General features: G+C 35.1%; 2 protein-coding genes and 2 pseudogenes across 2 annotated transcripts; 1 reads left to right on the top strand and 3 right to left on the bottom strand.

Annotated features, from left to right (window-relative positions):
- The first annotated feature begins 77 nt into the window (after nucleotides 1-77).
- On the top strand, nucleotides 78-2502 carry LOC148294315 (uncharacterized; annotated as a pseudogene).
- Nucleotides 2503-3975: 1473 nt separating this feature from the next.
- Nucleotides 3976-4903, bottom strand: LOC148294314 (uncharacterized; annotated as a pseudogene).
- A 1860-nt stretch (nucleotides 4904-6763) lies between these two features.
- Nucleotides 6764-9113, bottom strand: LOC148294313 (ubiquitin C-terminal hydrolase 13-like). The gene is made up of 5 exons (XM_088253699.1): nucleotides 8971-9113; nucleotides 7735-7781; nucleotides 7319-7610; nucleotides 7045-7211; nucleotides 6764-6927 (listed from the first exon to the last, which is right to left on the bottom strand). The coding sequence occupies exons 1-5, from the start codon at nucleotides 9111-9113 to the stop codon at nucleotides 6764-6766; spliced, it is 813 nt and encodes a 270-aa protein (XP_088109825.1).
- Nucleotides 9114-12274: 3161 nt separating this feature from the next.
- LOC110746493 (alcohol acyl transferase 1 allele GSa-like) lies at nucleotides 12275-16376 on the bottom strand. Its single transcript, XM_088253066.1, has 2 exons — nucleotides 15892-16376; nucleotides 12275-13380 (listed from the first exon to the last, which is right to left on the bottom strand). The coding sequence occupies exons 1-2, from the start codon at nucleotides 16333-16335 to the stop codon at nucleotides 12478-12480; spliced, it is 1347 nt and encodes a 448-aa protein (XP_088109192.1). The 5' UTR covers nucleotides 16336-16376; the 3' UTR covers nucleotides 12275-12477.
- Between the last annotated feature and the right edge of the window lie 2207 nt (nucleotides 16377-18583).

Here is an 18583-nt window from a genome sequence, read left to right as displayed (position 1 = left end):
GGAGAAAGAAACTCCTGCCATTCTTAAATGGAGTCTTGTGGAACTCCACACAAGATTCAATCAAATAAAGGACTTAAATGACATCGAGGTATGCAATTTATCGCATGTTCTATTTTAATGTATCTTGAATGTGAATCCATGCTAAATCATTCTCATTGTACAAGGTATTTTCAAAACCCTAAAAAGCGAAAAACTACTAGGGAAGAGGGAGACCCTATTGAGAAGGTAATTAAAATCTGTACACAGTGCATTGCTGTTTCTCTTTTCCAATGCAGGACACAGAAACTGCATTGCAGTTTCCGTTTCCTGCAATGCAGTTTGCATTTTATCCAATGCAGTTTCTAAACCATTCTCATTGTACAGGGTGTTTTGAAAACATAGAAAAAGAGAAAAACAACCAGAGAAGAGGGAGACCCTCTTGACAAGGTAATTAGAATCTCTAAACAGTGAATTATGCATTACAGTTTCTGTTTCCTGCAATGCAATTTCTGTTTTTCCCAATGCAGTTTCTAACTAGTTTCTGTTCAATTTGCAGGAAAAACAAAATGAATATGATGAAGGACAACAAGGAGAAGCAGAGGAAGTAGAAGAACAAGGAAAACCTCATGATGATGATGAAACTCCAAAATTAAAAGAGGTTAGACAAAAGAAACGGTTTGAGATTGCAGTCGGAAAAGAACCTCTTGCAATTCAAGACATCTTGGTGAAGTCCATGACAGACCAAATCAACTACCGCCAACGCCAAGATCCTAGCTTCGTTTGCCCAAAAAGATTACAACTGTGGAAGGATGAAATAAATAAAGACAATGAGAAGAAAATGACGGAATTGTGGGATATATTTATCCAAGCAGAAAAAAGATCAAAGGAGCTAGAAGAGAGGAGTTGGAAAAACACAAAGACAAATTAGATAATGAAGAATGTGACTGCTACATTGACAGTGGAATCTACAATTCAGCTTCAAGAAATACTAAATCTGAAAAGGAGGATTGTAGAATTGGAAGGCAAGGAACCTCACATTGACCAGGAGACGAGTGCAAACAAAATGAAGATTCAAGAAAAATACAAGGAAGAAATTGAAAGAATGTTCTCATACCCATCAATCTTTGAAATAGAGAGGGACCTGCCTGAAGAGAAAGAAGAAGAGAAAGCAGAGGAGAAAGAAGAAGAGAAAGGAGAAGAAGAGAAAGAAGAAGAAAAGGAAGAAGAAGACAAAGAAGACAAAGAAGAAGATAAAGGCTAAAGAACAGAGAAAGAAAGAGGCTTCAAGCATCTTGCTATGAGTACGAAAAAGATAAGCAACCAAAAAAGAAGGAGGCAAAAAAGGGTGATGAAGAAATACCACAATTCAAGCTTATCTCTTCCGAGGAGCCATCAACACAAGAGGATCCTCAAAATCAGATGGAGGTATGCAACTACTGCAGTTCAATCTTCCTTCTTGTTATGTTTTCTGCATTACTGAAACGGAAACTGCGTTGCAGTTTTTGTTTTCTGCATTGCAGTTTCCATTTTATGCAATGCAGTTTCTGATTAATTTCCTTTCAATCTGCAGTCAACACAAGAGGGATCTCAGCCCGATGCCACAAATCCACTCCCTAATTCCCCAAAAGGAACAAACCTTCATGATTCGATACCTATAGGTCTGCAAAAATCAGATGATGAAGATGAAAGGCCAAAAAAGACACAAAAAAGCCGAAAAAGAAAAAACTAGGATGGGGTCAAAGGAAGGTTTGGTAGAAAATTCCAAAAGAGGACAGGGACAAAATTGAAGAATACTACTTAAGTACTCAACTTAGGTAATATCCCTATCCCAAAATAACAATTCTTTCATCTTTTATTTCCAATTAAACTGAAACTAATCTTGAGAATTTCATGTATTCAAATCCGCAGTGATAACTTTTGGGCAGGACTCCGTTCTGAGAAAGTGACAAACCATGATATCAAAGATACTGTATGGGACCTGGAACTGTCACAAAACGTAAGTCTAAACTACTAATTCTATATAACACACACTGCATTGCAGTTTTTATTTGTGCCACCTATATTATCCATTAACAATTCCATTTTTCTCCAATCAATGTGAAACAGGTTATTGAGGCCTATATACAAATAAAGGAAGAGAAAATAAGGCCCATGCAGACAGATAGTCCACAGGACATGTCCACATGGACTTGGGTAAGAATTATTTTCAAAATTCAAAATTGTTAAATAGACACTGCACTGCAGTTTTTGAAAAATATATACTAACAAATTGCCATTCAATGCTTGCAGTCTTACATGCAAACCTTTGTAGAGCCAAGTTGGCATAGGGTCATGTATGAACCCTTGCTTGAAAAACTCGGGAAATGCAATGTGCTTTCTTCTCGATCATTTCAAGCACTGATTTCCACTTTACACTCCTCGCGTTTCACAAACTTGAACGAAAGTGGAGACACTACAATACACTCAGGTCGTTGGGAGCAAGAAAAGAAGAAAGATGCATTGACATTGCTCACCATATTGTAAGTGGAATGAACCTATCTTAATTTCTCAACACAAACACAAACTGCAATGCAGTTTCTGTATTATACCTACTGCCTAATTTCAGACCAAAATTATAATATGCAATACATTGATTACCCTTTCTTTTTTTGTTTTTTTCTTCTTCTTTAAATAGGTTGATATTGTTGAAGGGTGGCTAGAATACATCAAACCTCAAGCACAAGCGTTCTTAGAAACAAGAAAAATACCAAAACTTGTGAAGCAAAAGCAAGAGCCCCCTACACCTGTACTCGAGGACATGTCCCCAAATGAAGAACTCACTCTCAATTGGATTCGACAGAATCCATATCAGTTTCCATTTGATTGGGGTCACACCACCATGCTTCATCTTTGTAAGAATTGTTTCTACTCAACTATTCATTACAGTTTGAAATCATTCAAAACCAAAAACTAATCTCATATTCATTTGCAGGTTGGATTGTGGCATGTTCGTCATGTTCAACATGGATAAAATTGCATAAGGACAGCCCATTCCAAAAAGTGTAGACAAGAATTTCATGAACGAATCTCAAGCACAATATGTCCTCAAACTCCTACACCACAGACACTGTGTCATTAATCGTCTCTAGTGATTTGTCTTTTGTTAACTCAAGGCAATATGTATCTTAATTCTTGTGGATGTTTGTAAATATTTCTAATTATGGGATATGAGAAAAGATGTGTTATACATCTAAACTATCATATAATCTTAGAAAAGGATGCAACAAAAAGAAAAGGAAAGAAGAAACTGCATTCTGGTAAAAAACTGCACTGCAGTTTCTAGTCAAAAACTGCAACAAACGGAAACTGCAGTGCAATTTATCCAAAAAAAAAAAAACTGCTCAAAAAATGTGAAAAGAAACTAAAAGTCAATGCCATGATCAAAGTACTAAAACTAAGTTCAAAACACATTTTAGTAGGTCAGTAGTTGTAACATTCCAACACACTTGCAACAATTATTCTGAAATTAAACTATGACACAAAAAAACTGCAACAAACGGAAACTGAAGTGCAGTTTTTGAAAAAACATTTGCTCAAAAAATGTGACAAGAAACCAAAAGGCAAAGCCATGATCAAAGTACTAAAACTAATATCAAAACACATTTAAGTTCATGAGCAGTTGCAACATTCCCACAGACTTGCAAAAAAATTTCTGAAATCGAATTATGAAACAAGATTCTGGTCAAAAACTGCAACAAACGGAAACTGCAGTGCAATTTATGAAACAAAATCTGCTCAAATGTGAAAACAAGCATTGAATGGCAGTTAAAAATGAATATCCATTGATGAAACAATTGTATAATTTTCATTAACTTAAAAAAAGAATCATAATATCCAATCAGAAGCTGTGTAGCCAATTAAAAGCAACTAAAAACTGCAATGCAGTGTTTGCAAAAACTTACTATACATTCACTAAACCATATCTAACATAAGCAATCGTCAATTGAGAAGCAATGTTCATATCACCACCTTGCAAGTCTTCCTGTTGTGCCCAGCAACACTGCACCGACTGTATTTCAGTGGCCTTGTAACTTCACCAAAAGTTTTGATCCTCTTCGTCAGTGGTCTTCCGACTGGCCTCTTTGAAATTGGCAGAAGAACAACTCCAGTAGCTGAACCATTGCTGCCCAAGCCTTTCCCAATATCTGGAATAGGAAAAATAGGACTCTCATAGGCTTTTCGAAAGAAGTCAGAACTGTAGTAACACTCAACGTAATCATAAACTGAATCTTTCTTTGCCAGAACTGCAGCTACGGCATGCGTACAAAGAAAACCATTTGCCAAAGACATCAAGAACATGTCCTTTGCCCAAGATCAACCATCACAGAATAATCAGCAAATACTTCAAAAACAGTGCAACTAGAATTGTTGCCCCACAGTCTAGTTTCCATCTCCGGACACAAAATTGTTGCCCAAGTTCTACCATCCTCTTCGTCATTGAGAATTCAATACCATTAATTTCTGTCGAATCCCTTCTATCAAAGGTAAGACCGGCAAATCTCGAAATACCCCAACCCAATTATTAAACGACTCGGCTAAACTGTTTGCCATCTCCCCGTAACGTATTCCTTAAAAAAAAAGCGTTGGCATAGTGGTCTCTAGACAAATCAGATATAAATGTCTTCACTTTTGAACTCCCAACAATCACCAACTCATCCATTGCTACTTTAAACTCTTCCTCCATAACAGCATATGCGCATTTACTAAATAGATTGATAACACGGTCTGCGGGCAATTTCCCATAACCTGACTTCGGGTACTTCGATATCAAATTCTGTTTGAGGTGATAGTAGCAGTAAGAATGAGGTCATCCAGGAAACACAGCCCCCATAGCATTTAACAAACCTTGATTGCGATCCGAGAAAAAAGTCACCATTCTCCTCATCAGTAGCAATACAGCAGCCAAATGTTGAAGAAACCAAGTCCAATTCTCCTCTGTCTCATAATCAACAACTCCAAAAGCTAGAGGATAAAACTCTACAAAACAACACCAAAAGCACAAGTATAAGCAACAAATGGAAACTGCAGTGCAGTTTATGAAAACAAATCTGCTCAAATTTGAAAGGAAACCAAAAGGCAAATCCATGATCAATGTACTAAAACTAAGTTCAAAACACATATAAGTCCATGAGCGGGTGTAACATTCCCATAGACTTGCAAATATTATTCTGAAATTGAATTATGAAACACAGTTTCTGGTCAAAAAGTGCAAGAAACGGAAACTGCAGTGTAGTTTATGAACACAAATCTGCTCAAGTGTGGAAAGAAACTAAAGGAAAAGCCATGATCAAAGTACTAAAACTAAGTTCAAAACACATTTAAGTTCATGAGTAGATGCAACATTCCCATAGACTTGCAAAAATTATTCTGAAATCGAATTACAACAAATGGAATTTGCAGTGCAGTTTATGAATGCTCAAATAACAATTGACAACATACAAGCAATATTACACAAAATAGTAAACATAAACTGCAATGCAGAGTACACAAAATACCAGCAATATTACACAAAACAGTAATGCATATTACACAACAATCCAATACAGTACAATAACCATACCTTGATTCCCATTCTTTCTGGAAGCACAAAGAAGCTGCCCCTTGTACTTGCTCTTCAGAAATGTAGCATCAATGCACAACAAGGGTATGCAATATTGAAATCTTGCAATGGAACCGCCAAACGATACAAAAAAAAAATGTCTAAAGCGATTAGTTTCCTTTACAGCGTCCGCATACCACACTAACTCATTGAAGGACTTCGACTCATCACCATGAACGTCCAGTTTAGCTAACTCTTTGCCAAACCATGTGTGGTAGTATGAAATGTCTATACCATAATAATCTTTCAACTCGTGTATAATCTGAACTGGCTTCAGCTCTGGTTTTGCACAAATTCTGTCCACAAAGAGAGAGGACACCACACGAGACCTCATCATCTTACTCTTTGATTCCCGTATCCGACCCGCACATGTATGCACATTATTTAACGTTTGAATTACAAAACAGCCAGTAGCTTCACAACGAGACACATAAACACGCCAAATACAACCCTCCAACTTCTTATTCGAACAAACAACAATCACCCGACTCTTGTCATTGCCAGCATATAAAAAATTAAATCCTACTTCAAGAGCATACTTGTACGATTTCAATCGGAACTCCTCTGCACCACCGTCAAACTTCTGCCCTACATGATGTACACTACAACACAAAAACCCTTCTATGACGTATGATTTGCGTCATAAAAGGCATTTAATGACGCAGATCAGGCGTCGTTACCCGCGTCGTCGAAGGGGAGGGTCATGGAAACTTTTTTAAAACACGACGTCTGTTCCGCGTCATGGAATAGGGTTTCAATGACGCGGATAGCGCGTCATGGAAACGTTTTTAGAACACGACGTCTGTTCTGCATCATGGAATAGGGTTTCAATGACGTTGATAGTGCATCATGGAAAAAATGTTAAAACACGACGTCTACGCTGCGTCATGGAATGGGATTTCAATGACGCGAATGGCGTGTCGTGGAAAATTTTTCAAAACACGATGTTTGTTCCGCGTCATAGAATAGGATTTCAATGACGGGGATATCGTGTCGTGGAAACGTTTCCAAAACATGACGTCAATTCCGTGTCATAGAATGTGATTTCAATGACACAGTTTAGACGTCATTGAAATTCTTTAAATATTTTTTTAAAAAAATAAAATTCTTAATATATATATTCCATCCTTTTCATGCAAGAAGAAATTAATATATAAAAAAAATGAGGAGAAGATCAAGGGGTGCTGGAGAATGAGTGAAGCAAGTATTATTCACCAAATAACCCTTGTCTGACATTTTGAAATTGCCCAATTCAATGAAACTACACCAACCCCAACCCGTATTCAAGGCACTGAACCAGGTATAATTCGCTGCAAGCACACACAAAGGAAAACAAAGGGAGACTAATCAGGATTGAGAAGAAAATTAAAAAGAAAGAGGAAAAAACAAAAGTAAAAGAAGAAATATATATTAGGCCACATGTTTACATTTCAGACTCATATGGTTGCCGTTCAATTGATCTACGATGCGCAGAGTATACTCTGTAAGTAATTGGGAGCCAGGAGATAGCTTTTCTGGATTAGCTAATATTAAGTAAACAGAAACATGAGTATTCTTTACATTGTCATCTCCATTGGGATAGAGGTCTATAGTCCTGCAACCACACCAACAAATTAATTAAAACAGAGGAACTAATTAAACAACAAGTTTAATTAGATTAATAATTAAGAAGGCTTAATTAATATCATCAGAGATACCTACCATTTCTGCCCTCCTGCAGTGAATAGTTCTGATTGCAAGCATTCGGATTTTAACATTGAAAACCTCTCAATCTTCCAACAATGCTTCTTCATAAAAGCCTTGTTGATCCTTGACAGACACTCTGCCTTGGACGCTCTTCTTTCTTTGCAAACGAAGACCTCGGCTCCAAAAACACAAGTATCATCAATGAGATAGCCATTGGAAGCGACAGAAAATGCTTTCAGAGGGATAAATCTATCGAAACCCACTTGGAGCATCGCCCCGTTCAAGCACATCTTGTTCATATTAGCATCTGATAAGCAAGAAAAATCAAGAGATCATGAGCAATGCAAGTGCAACACAAGAAGTCTATATCTGTTGGATGGTTGCATGAGAATTAACTCCAAACAGATAGAAGATGTGTAATGAATATATACCCTGAAGAACCAAGTAGATTACCTTATTCTGATCAAGCAAAAACAATCTAGGATAGGGCGAGAGAGGAGACGGTGGGGAGAGAGGGTTTCATTTATTTCTTAACAATTGGGTGTGGGACTTTACAAAAACAAAAAACAATAATAATCAGACATTTGGGAGTATTGAAGCGGATAAGATGAAAAAAAGAGCGCCAAGTTAAATTTTGGTGAAAAAAAGAGCGCCAGACTTAAAATTTTGTGGGGAAAGAAATTTCAGATCTATGACACGCATAAGACGTCGTTAATAAATATATCTATGACGTAGAATATGCGTCGTCGAAATCTAATTTTATGACGCGTAACATGCGTCATGAAAATCAACGACGCATAATCAGCGTCGTGTTAAAAATTTTCCATGACGTCTCCTAAAATTTTGTGAATTAAAAGTAGCGGGTGAATTAAAATTTTGTGAAAAATTGGGGGGAGAATTCCCAACTCTATGACGCAGAACCTGCGTCGTCTTAATTGTTTCTATGACGCGTCTAACACGCCGTGGATTTTATGACGCATGTCCTGCGTCATTGTATAAGTATTTCATGACGTGTAGAAGACGTCATTAATTTAAGAAAAATCTATGACGCAGGTCCTGCTTCGTTGTATATAGTACATCAATGACGCAGGTCTTGCGTCGTCGTATAAGTACTTCATGACGTGTAGAAGACGCCGTTAAATTCACAGTATTAATGACGTATGATAAGCGTCGTCTAAACGTACTCAAATAATGACACACATTCCGCGTCATTGAAAATGATTTTAATGACGCATCAAACAAATGTCGTGATAACGGTGTCATAAACTCATTTCAACGACGCATTTTAAAAACACGTCATAGTTTATCACATTTAATGACGTGTATTTTTGATGCGTCATTAAATCTGCGTCATAAAAAGACACTTTTTTTGTAGTGGTATGTACGTCTCCCACTCATTCGACAACAAAGGCTTAGCACTTGCTTTCTTCGACTTGCCCAAAAATTCATTTATGTCTTCCACAGTACTAGAACACGGCTACTCACCCCTTTCACATGCTATCAACTCCTTATTTGCACAAAAATCACCACTATACTCACTGCTCCCGCATAAATCCTTAACTAAAATATCCACACTCTTCTCATTTGATATCGACAAATATGTCTTCTTCATGTCTAAATCACTATCCGTTTCTAGTAAACAACTTGAATAACCGGGCAGCGAATACCGTAACGTGAAACTACCCAACTGCAAACCCCTAAACCTTAGACACAAAGTCTTCGAAACATCAACCATGGATGACTTTTCTGAAACTGAAAACATAATGGTTTCCAACTTATATGTGCACTTGGCTATGACACAAACCTCCATTAGTCTTGAAAATGCAAACAAAACAGAAAACAATTCAAATCAGTAAATAATGTAGATGAGCAGTTGTAACATTCCCATACACTTGCAAATATTAGTCTGAAATCAAATTACGAAACAAGAAACTCTAGTCAAAAACTAAAATAAACGGAAACTGCAATGCACTTTATGAGAAAACATATGCTCAAATTTGAATGGAAACCAAAAGGAAAAGCCATGTTCAAAGTACTAAAACTAATATCAAAACACATTTAACTCTATGAGCAGTTGTAACATTGACATACACTTCCAAAGCAGTTTATGAAACTAGAAACTGCAACAAACAGATGCAGTTTATGACAGAAAATCAAAACAAATTCAATTCCATAAGCAGTTGTAACATTGACATACACTTCCAATGCAGTTTATGAAACAAGAAACTGCTTTGCAGTTTCTGCTAAAAAACTGCAACAAACAGATGCAGTTTATGACAGAAAATAAAAAAACTTCTAATAGAAACCAAAAGGAAATCACGATCAAAGTACTAAAACTAAATTCCAAAAACATATAAGTTGACATAAACGAAAACAGTTCTAAAGTACTCATACCTCAACACCTAGGACTACCAAAAATCTCCCCAACCAAGAAGCAACTCAAAATCAAATCTTATCACAAAATGAAGAAGATAGGGTTTAGCGTTGAATGCCACAAGATCGCGCCACAAAATTGAGCTCGAAATACCCGAACTAAGGAGAACAGAAATCACCTAAAACTGAACGTCATTCCGCATGCAAATCGAAAGAAAACGTAGCAGAAAAACGAAGAAAATTGAAGGAAAACCTATCAGAAAATTGAAGCTCCAATGGCAGAACGAGAACTAGAAATCCAAAACCTCGAAGCCGAAGGAAAACAAAAGAGAAAGACCAAATTGCGCATAGTTTAAATAGCCAAGGGTAAAAGCGTCATTTACTTTGTAAGGTTTAAAGATGGGTCAGGCTTTTTAAGAAGAAGGGTAGCATTTTCTTTTCAGTTTTTATTTTTAAGCTAGACCAACGAATCTAGGCCTCCTCTTTGGCCTAATCCAAAATAACAATTCTTTCCTAGGTATTAAAACCCAAACCAAAATACCCAATGTCTCAAATACTAATTAGTAAAGTTAATTATGTCTAATACCTAATTTTTCTATATTAATCATTTTATTAGTCCCTGAACTTAAACCCGATTTGCATTTGAATCTCTCAATTTCCAAAATTGTTCCCGTGATCCTTTAACTTCACTTTCGTTAGAACAAATGGTCCTGCCGTCAATTTTGTCAACTTTTTCTGTTAAATGCAAGGGCAAAATGGTATTTTTATATTAAAACAAAAAAAATGAATAAAAAATCATATCTTTAAAATAACAATATCATTTGACCACTCAATTGAATTATTGAAATTTTAGTACTTTCTTAAAGCACCGTGTTCATTGATTTTGTAGGACCCAATTGGATGTCGAAACGGTTTCCGATTTGTCTAATTTTTTGCAAGGATGATCTATGAATATAGACTTAAAAAATAGATGGTTGGGATCGTTGAAAAGAAAAATGTAGGGGACCCTAAAAGGTATCCCTCAATAGAAGGGGACTGTATGTATATATACAGTGAGCTTCTATTGAGGGATTCCTCAAATAAGTTTATTTAAGAGACACCCTAGGTCCCACAACACATTGCTTTTCAATGATCCGAATGGTCTAATTTTTAGATATTCCCTCAAAGATCATATCTGCAAAAAATCACTTAAATCCGAAACCATTTGACCACTCAATTAAATTATTGTTATTTTAGTCCTTTCTTGAAGCATCGTGTTCATCTATTTTGTTGCTGGCAATTAGATGCCTTAATGATTTTCAATTTTTCTGATTTTTTGCAAGGATGATCTATTTATGAAGACTTGAAAAATAGACGGTTGAGATTGTTGAAAAAAAAACATCATAGGGTACTTTAACGGGTGTCTCTCAATTAAAATTATTTGGGGGATCCCTCAAATAATTTTATTTGAGAGACACCCTTTAGGGTCCTGTACAAAAAAAAAATTCAATAATCCAAACCATCTATTTTTCACATATTCATTCAGAGATCATCCTTGCAAAAAATCATGCAAATTAAAAATCATTAAGGCATCTAATTGAGACCAACAAATCAATGAACACAGTGCTTCAAGAAAGTACTTGAATTTCAATAATTTAATCGAGTGGTCGAATGATATCGGATTCAAGTGATATTTTGTAGAGATGATCTTTGAATGAATATCTACAAAATAGACGGTTTGGATTAGTGAAATACAATGTGGAGTGATCCCTATAAGGGTGTCCCTCAAATAACTTTATTTGAGGGATCCCTCAATGGAAACTTTCTGTGTATATATATATATATATATATATATATATATATATATATATATTGCACACACATAGTTGCCTTCCAGGTAGTAGTTTTTTTCCAAGGTTTTCCAAAGCAATTTTTATGGAGTTTCAATGCACTTAGGTGTGAGTATACTTGTTGTGGAGGTGTGAAATTCTTTTTCCTTTTTCTGTAACCTTTTAGATAGGTATTTTTTTATTTTAAATATGAGTTTAAAGATCCATACCAAAGGTATTATATTAGTTTAATTGCCTAAACTAAAGGCAGTTTACGCATATAATTATTTGGACAAGAGTGACTTTTGGGTTTAATTACTTAGACTAGAAATAACTTATGGATTAAATTACCTAGACTAGAGGTGGTTTATGGGTTTAGTTACCTGCACAAGAGGTGTATGCATAGGTACCTTACCTATTGTTAAGGTATGAAGTTTCCATGAACTCCGATAAAAAAATTTAGGTTGGTATACTTGGGAAAGAGGCATCTTTATGATTTTTGGCATAGTTTTGTGTTATTTGTAGGTGGAGACGTGATGTAAGGGATGTGTCTAGTGTATATTACATTTGTATTCAAAGGGATATGACAAGGGATATGTTCTAAATCTCATATCCAATAAAATTCAAATCAAATCTAATAATTAATGCCCTATAAATTAATAACTTACCAATTTTATAAATTCATAATTTACCTTCTTTATGCATAATTGGAACAACAAAATATTTTTAAAATTTTTTAAAAATTAGATGTAAACATCAATAAATAAAAAAAGGCATGTAGTCAAAGGACTTAAATCAACAACTTCTACGTGGGTTGCACCCAACATCTCTTATTAGAATTGGACTGATGCGAAATATTTTCTATGAAAAAAACAAACAAACTCCAAATACAAAGAGGCATAGAGGAAAACAAACCCACACTCCACCATAGAAATGATAGCCCACACAACACAAGACAACTAGACTTAATCACACACACATAACCCTTACGTCTTATTTAGATACATCCTCGACATGCTCCAATATCATCCTCTTGAGCTCCTGCTCAAACCTTTCCAAACACATTCTTGGCAAGCATATGGGCACCAAAGTTCCAAATTCCTCTTCTTGGTTGTTTTCTCGGACATAGAAGCTGAGCATAAGGACTGCCCTCGCAAGTCCAGCAAATACTGGTCTACCCCACCCAACATCAAACTCTCCCAAACCAGTGTGTCTATTATCAGAAACTACAAACACATTCCACGCCATTGGAGGCGGAGGCCGTCCTCTGATCACGAAAAAATCAGCCAGTGATTGCATGTATTCTTTACCCATCTGAGCTTTGTTCTTCCTCACCAACTCCACACCATATCCCAATGGACTTGCACACACAAGTTCTACCGTTGAAACGACAGTCGGGGCACCCACTGCATTGCCATAGAATCCCAAGGGGAGACATAGATCATCCATGGGCTTCCCGCGGGCATTGATGGCACAGGAAAGGCGAACAGTGTCTTTTGGATTGAGTCTCAGTGAAAGCGTTCGACATTTCCAGATGCAGGCTGTTATGAGCTCAAATGAGGAGCAAGTGGAAAGGTGGGGTGGAAGATGTTTCCTGAGGGCTGTGATCTGCTGTGGACCGAAATAGAAGGATCGTTGGGCCATGTCTGATTGGTCTATAATGAAGGAGCCGTCTGAATCAAGCAATTGCTCATATTCGTAATGCGGAAGTGTAATTGTCGGTGGATCTCTGGCATTGAGGAGCTCTCGTGCCCACACTGGTGGAATTGATGGTGAATCTGCTCCTTTGGCCATCTCCCCAATTACGTTCAAGAATTGGGCCAACCCTATTGCGTCACATATTGTGTGGTTTACGCGCAATCCAAAGATGAAGCCTCCACATGTCAGGCGCGTTACCTACATTAATATTGCAACTACTTTTTGAATTAATTCTTTCTTCATCAAGAATGAATATATCATTATGTGAAGAAACAAAAAAAGGGTTCTTAAGATATAGGGCCTTGCAACTCCTATATCCTAGATATTAACTCATCTATTTTACAAATTTTATTTAACACTCAAATTTAAAATATGTTGCAATATAAGACAGGGGAGATTCTCGAATAAGTATTTTATGTGAAGGATTGGTTACATATTTTTAATCTGGACTGTTGGATAATTTTGCATGTATGTTGCATATTTAATCTACCAATACATCTAATGAATGCAATCCAAAAACCGAACTTAGAAATATGTAACCAATTCTTAACTTAAATACTTATTGGAAACCTATATTGTATGACAAATATGTCCGAGTATTATAAATTAATTACAACATATGCCATGTACTTGCATATTTTATTATAATTTATTTTTAAGTATGTCATTAACTCTCCCTGATTTTTAATTAATACTCCCTATTTCTAGCATATCAATAGCTCCTCATCTCTTTTTATTTGGGCACTCCCTTTAATGTTCGTTTTTAATCCCTAAAATTTCCATCAAGAAAAAATCTCTAAATTATTTAATATACCTACAATTGTTTAATAAAGTTGACTGGAATTTGTTTCCACAATTGTAGGAATTTATACTCTCTGTTTCCATGATAATAGGCTCAATCCAAATATTAATTAATTCAAAGTATATAAGCCTCCCTTTGTTCGTGAATTTTTACCTAATGCACTGCTATAAAATATGTACATTATTTAGATTATAAAAAAAAAAAAAAAAAAAGGGGTATGTCATCTATATATATAAATAAATAAAAGAAAGAGAATGGTGAAACATTCAAAATACCAAAAAATGCCCTTGATTAACGTAATTATTAAGAATTGAAATTATTAATTAAATGAGGATAATATGATCAATATATACTTTTTTTAGATAAAACTGACCCCATAAAACTTATGCAATTGAAACACACCATTATGGCATTGAATAGGAAACAATTTGTTGGAAAGAACGTTAATGCAATCACGGGTATTTTAGGAATTCAAAAAATATAACATTTAACATGTTAAGCTTGATTAGGTAACTTACTTAGGTGAATCCTAGTCATCAGGTTTTACTTATAAAAATTGGGTTTAATTTATAGAAAAATAAAATGATTAGCTGTAGGTAAGAAAAAAATTAATTTGAAGGGAAAAAACCAAATTTACTGTAATTAAAAAAGTATATTCGTTTGCCAACAAGGGTTGGTTGAGTTGGTAAGAATCGTTCTCTTCGCTATCAAGGCTTAGGTTCATGTTCCACTACCGATAATCCATTTGGTGGGTAATCTGTAAAAAACGAAAAAGGGGGCTAAGACTCCCTATGTAAGTCCTCAAAGAGACCTTGGTATGCCCTGACCCTAAGATGGGGTAGCCTCCACTCCCCCTAAACTTTTCTTCATTAAAAAAAAAAATTATATATATATGCGTTTAGCAACACACATAAAAATGTGTAATCCATATGTTTGCTTAATAAAATAACTGTATATACTCGTATTTGTATGTTCATCTTTGCACTCTTCTTTTAATTCTTTTATTTTTCATGCTCATTTTGTTTAATAAATTATCAAAGAACATAATTAAGAGGGAGGAGTTACTAAATAGATAAAATTATTAGAGTATGAATGTTGGAGGACAAAGTCCAAATTGTTAAGTAGAGGTTTCGACTCAAAATTGTTGATAAAGTCGTCAAAGAGTTGGAAAGAGACACTCAAATTAATTCTTCGTCATCTATTTGTATTCTAGCCAAGACGAGCAGATAGTGACTTATATTCACAGCTATACCCATTTAAAAAACATTCCCCATCGTCACCTCTATACCCATAATATTTAAATTGGGCCACCTTCGTTAGGGAACATGTTCTCCGCCCCATCCCATTACAAAAGTACCAATAAAAAAATAATTTTTGAATGAGGAAAAAAAAAAATTAAAAACTATTCTACTAAGGCAACAGACAAAACAAAAGTTTGTTTTTAATCTATATATATATATATTTTACTGATTGTTTAATTCAATATATAATATAATAGCTAGGTGGAACATAAAATTTAGTGACAGTGTGAAATATAACTTGAAGCTACTTAACATATTCATATGAAAAATAAATAACATATATTATGAACTATGCGGGTTCGGGTGACAATTGCCAAAAAAGGAACCTTTTAAACTTTTAACTAAAATAAAAATCGTTTATAAACATAAAATATTTCCAAAAATGAAAAAGAAACAACCTACAAAAAGATTTTAATGACGAAAAAAAGAAAAAGCGAACAAAAAAAGGACAACAAACCAAAACATAAATAAATTATCCATCCTTAATAGAATAGTGATGTTTCTTAATTAGGCCCTTCTATTAGTAGCTACAAGTCCAAGAACGCTATTGCCCTTCTGTTAGTAGCTACAAGTCCAAGAATGAAAAAAGTAATACAAAGCCAATACCTGAAATAACAGCAAAGGGCAACCAAGAATACCATCAGAGCCAGGGGGATTAAACAGGAACTCCTCCAAGTAAGGACAAGGCGGTAAAATTGTGTCCCCAAGTTGCTCAAGCGTGACGTCAGCATTAGCCTCTATGAACAAGACACCTTCTCCATTGCAGTCCACCATCAGCTTTCTGTTAGGCCCTTCCCTGAGCCTACCAGCCAAAGGGTAGTAAAACACTAGTGCCCTACTCAATGCTTCCTTGATCACCATAACGGCGTCGTTTCCTTTCATTGAAGGATTGTTCTTGTAAGTCATTATGACTGAATAATGAAACCGAATGCCAATCTGGTCGTCTATATCTGACAGCAGCTTGGTTTCAAGAGGCGTTGGCTTCCCCGGTGTTATAAGTTCCGGCTCCAACCGGTTCACCGGAAACAGTAGAGGGCACAGTGAACTCATATCATACACTGCGAGGGCCTGTACTACTGCAACAAAATGACTACATAGTATGAGTTGTTATATAGAAAGGAAGTGGAGCCTACAAATGAAGACTTTGGATATGCACAGTCTGCCAAATTCCCTCCCCGCACATTCACGCATGTTGGAAGGAATAAAGGGAAAGTGACAGGAGAGGAAAAAGATAGCAGAGAGAAAAATTAGTGAGCCACATGTATTGTAAACACTAAAGTTGTAGCATTATTATTTTACATAGTGGAAAAGTTACTACTGCTGCTCTCTGAGGACGTAGGCATGGCCGAACCTCCTTAAATATTGTATCTCATTTACTTTATAGTAAATTGAGGTTAGACCCACAAAATTCATTTTAAATCACCTATAAACCCTTCCCTTTATTTTTTTATTTAAAATACCCAATTTTTTCAAATAATACCTGATGACTAGGATCCAACTAAGCAAGTTACCTAATATAACTTAAAATTTGATTTATTGTATTTTTCGGATTCCAAAACTACCCTTATTTATTAGTTAATGTGTTATGGGGAGTGTAACTAATGACACACGTTGAATTTGGAAAGATCTCCAAATGGTTGTAATGGATGTAGAAATTAATTTAGAAACTTATTTCAAATTAAATATTAAATTCAACATTAACGTTCATATTAGTAATCTATAGGTGATTAATGTTTTGGTTTATTTAATATAAAAAATTATGTTGTTTTCCTTTTATGAATTATATGACTAGTAATCTATTTTATTATAGTTTTATGAATAATTGTGTACATTCTAATTATGTTGAAAAATAATTTGATAATCTATTTATTGTTTGTTTTTTGAAAAACATTTTTTTAAATGAACCTATTTTTTCACTAAATAATGTACCTAATTTTTTTTCTAAATAATGTACCTTTTTTCCTCTAAATAAAGCACCTATTACTTGTTTTATGAAAAATTATTTGATCATCTTTTTATTGTTTGTTTTATGAAAACAATTTTTTGTAAATGAACCTATTTTCTCTCTCCAAATAATGTACCTAGTATAATGAAGCTATTTTTTCGCTAAATTTTGTATCTCTTTTTTTTTTTCTCTAAATAATGTACCTATTACTTGTTTAATGAAAAATAATTTGATAATCTATTTATTTTTTGTTTTATGGATTTTTTTTTTAAATGAACATATTTTTTCTCTATTTATTTATTGGATATGTAGATCAGAGATGAAGAATATAGTTGGACCTAAGATTGAGCTTCAATGGAAGCTCCTCTTGCTCTGACATCGAGAAAGCACTAGCGAGAAAGGAGAAAATAAATATGATTTGGTTTTTTGGCAGATCTGGGTAGATCTTATTTTTCTCTCTCAAATCCATAATACAAGGGCAATATAGGTATTTTACACACACACAAATAAACTAAAAAATAGCTATTAAATTGAAAAAATTAACAGCTGTCGATTTTTGGGTTTTTTTTTTTAGGTGTGTTTATAGTTTTCAAATGGTATAAGGTTTCTTTATAAGACTATATCTAAGATTGGGTATATAACTAAATTTGTATTCTTTATTTGGGTTCTAATGATGAATTCTACATATAAGTTCTAATGGGTAGTTCTTGATTTGGGTTCTAATGATGAATTCTTGATATAAGTTCTAATGGGAATTTCTTGATATATTTGATCAAAATTTGATCCTACACTTTTCTGCACTCCGCAGAGTTTTTTTATTCTAATTTTCTAACAACCTATAGAGCTATTAGGGGTGGGCTCGGTCTGGGTTAGTTCGGTTTTGGGCTCAATTCGAACACCGAACCATAGGCCTCGGTTTGGCTATTTTGGAAACCGAAACCAAACCATAATTGATGAAAAATTGATGAAAATCGACCACTTCGGTTAATCGGACTTGGTGGGTTGGTTTGGTTCGGTTTGGGTTTTTTGGCTTTCTTAGAGAGAGAGAGAGAGAGAGAGAGAGAGGAAATAAAAGCGATGGAGAGAGGGAGATATGGACAGAAGAAGAAAAAAAGAGGGAGAGATGGAGAAGAAGAAGAAGAAGAGAGAGAAGAAGGGAAAAAAAAGAGGGAGACAGGGAGAGGGAGTGAAGACAGATGTAAGAAGAAAGAGAAAAAAAAAATAGAGAGAGAGAGAGAGAGAGACTGATGGAGACAAGACAAACGGAGAGATGGAGAGAGAATAAAAAGAAAAGATCACTACTACAAAAATCGAAATAGACGACGGGAATCCACCGTTCATCACTACTAGAAG

This window comes from Prunus avium, chromosome 5, assembly GCF_965620075.1.
Source record: "Prunus avium chromosome 5, drPruAviu1.hap1.1, whole genome shotgun sequence".
NCBI classification, from domain to species: Eukaryota; Viridiplantae; Streptophyta; class Magnoliopsida; order Rosales; family Rosaceae; genus Prunus; species Prunus avium.
Note: the sequence above shows the minus strand (reverse complement) of the source record. Positions and strands in the feature narration are given on the sequence as shown.

Bases quoted from the DNA above. Each gene is read 5' to 3' on its own strand.
- LOC148294313 (XM_088253699.1), bottom strand. From the start codon at position 9,113: ATGGAGGTTTGTGTCATAGCCAAGTGCACATATAAGTTGGAAACCATT. The intron at 7,611-7,734 runs GTATATATTCAT...CTTGCTTATCAG, and splicing joins AATCTACTTGGTTCTTCAGG to ATGCTAATATGAACAAGATG. The intron at 7,212-7,318 runs GTAGGTATCTCT...GTGTGGTTGCAG, and splicing joins ACTGCAGGAGGGCAGAAATG to GACTATAGACCTCTATCCCA.
- LOC110746493 (XM_088253066.1), bottom strand. From the start codon at position 16,335: ATGAGTTCACTGTGCCCTCTACTGTTTCCGGTGAACCGGTTGGAGCCG. The intron at 13,381-15,891 runs GTATTGGCTTTG...ATATTAATGTAG, and splicing joins GCCCTTTGCTGTTATTTCAG to GTAACGCGCCTGACATGTGG.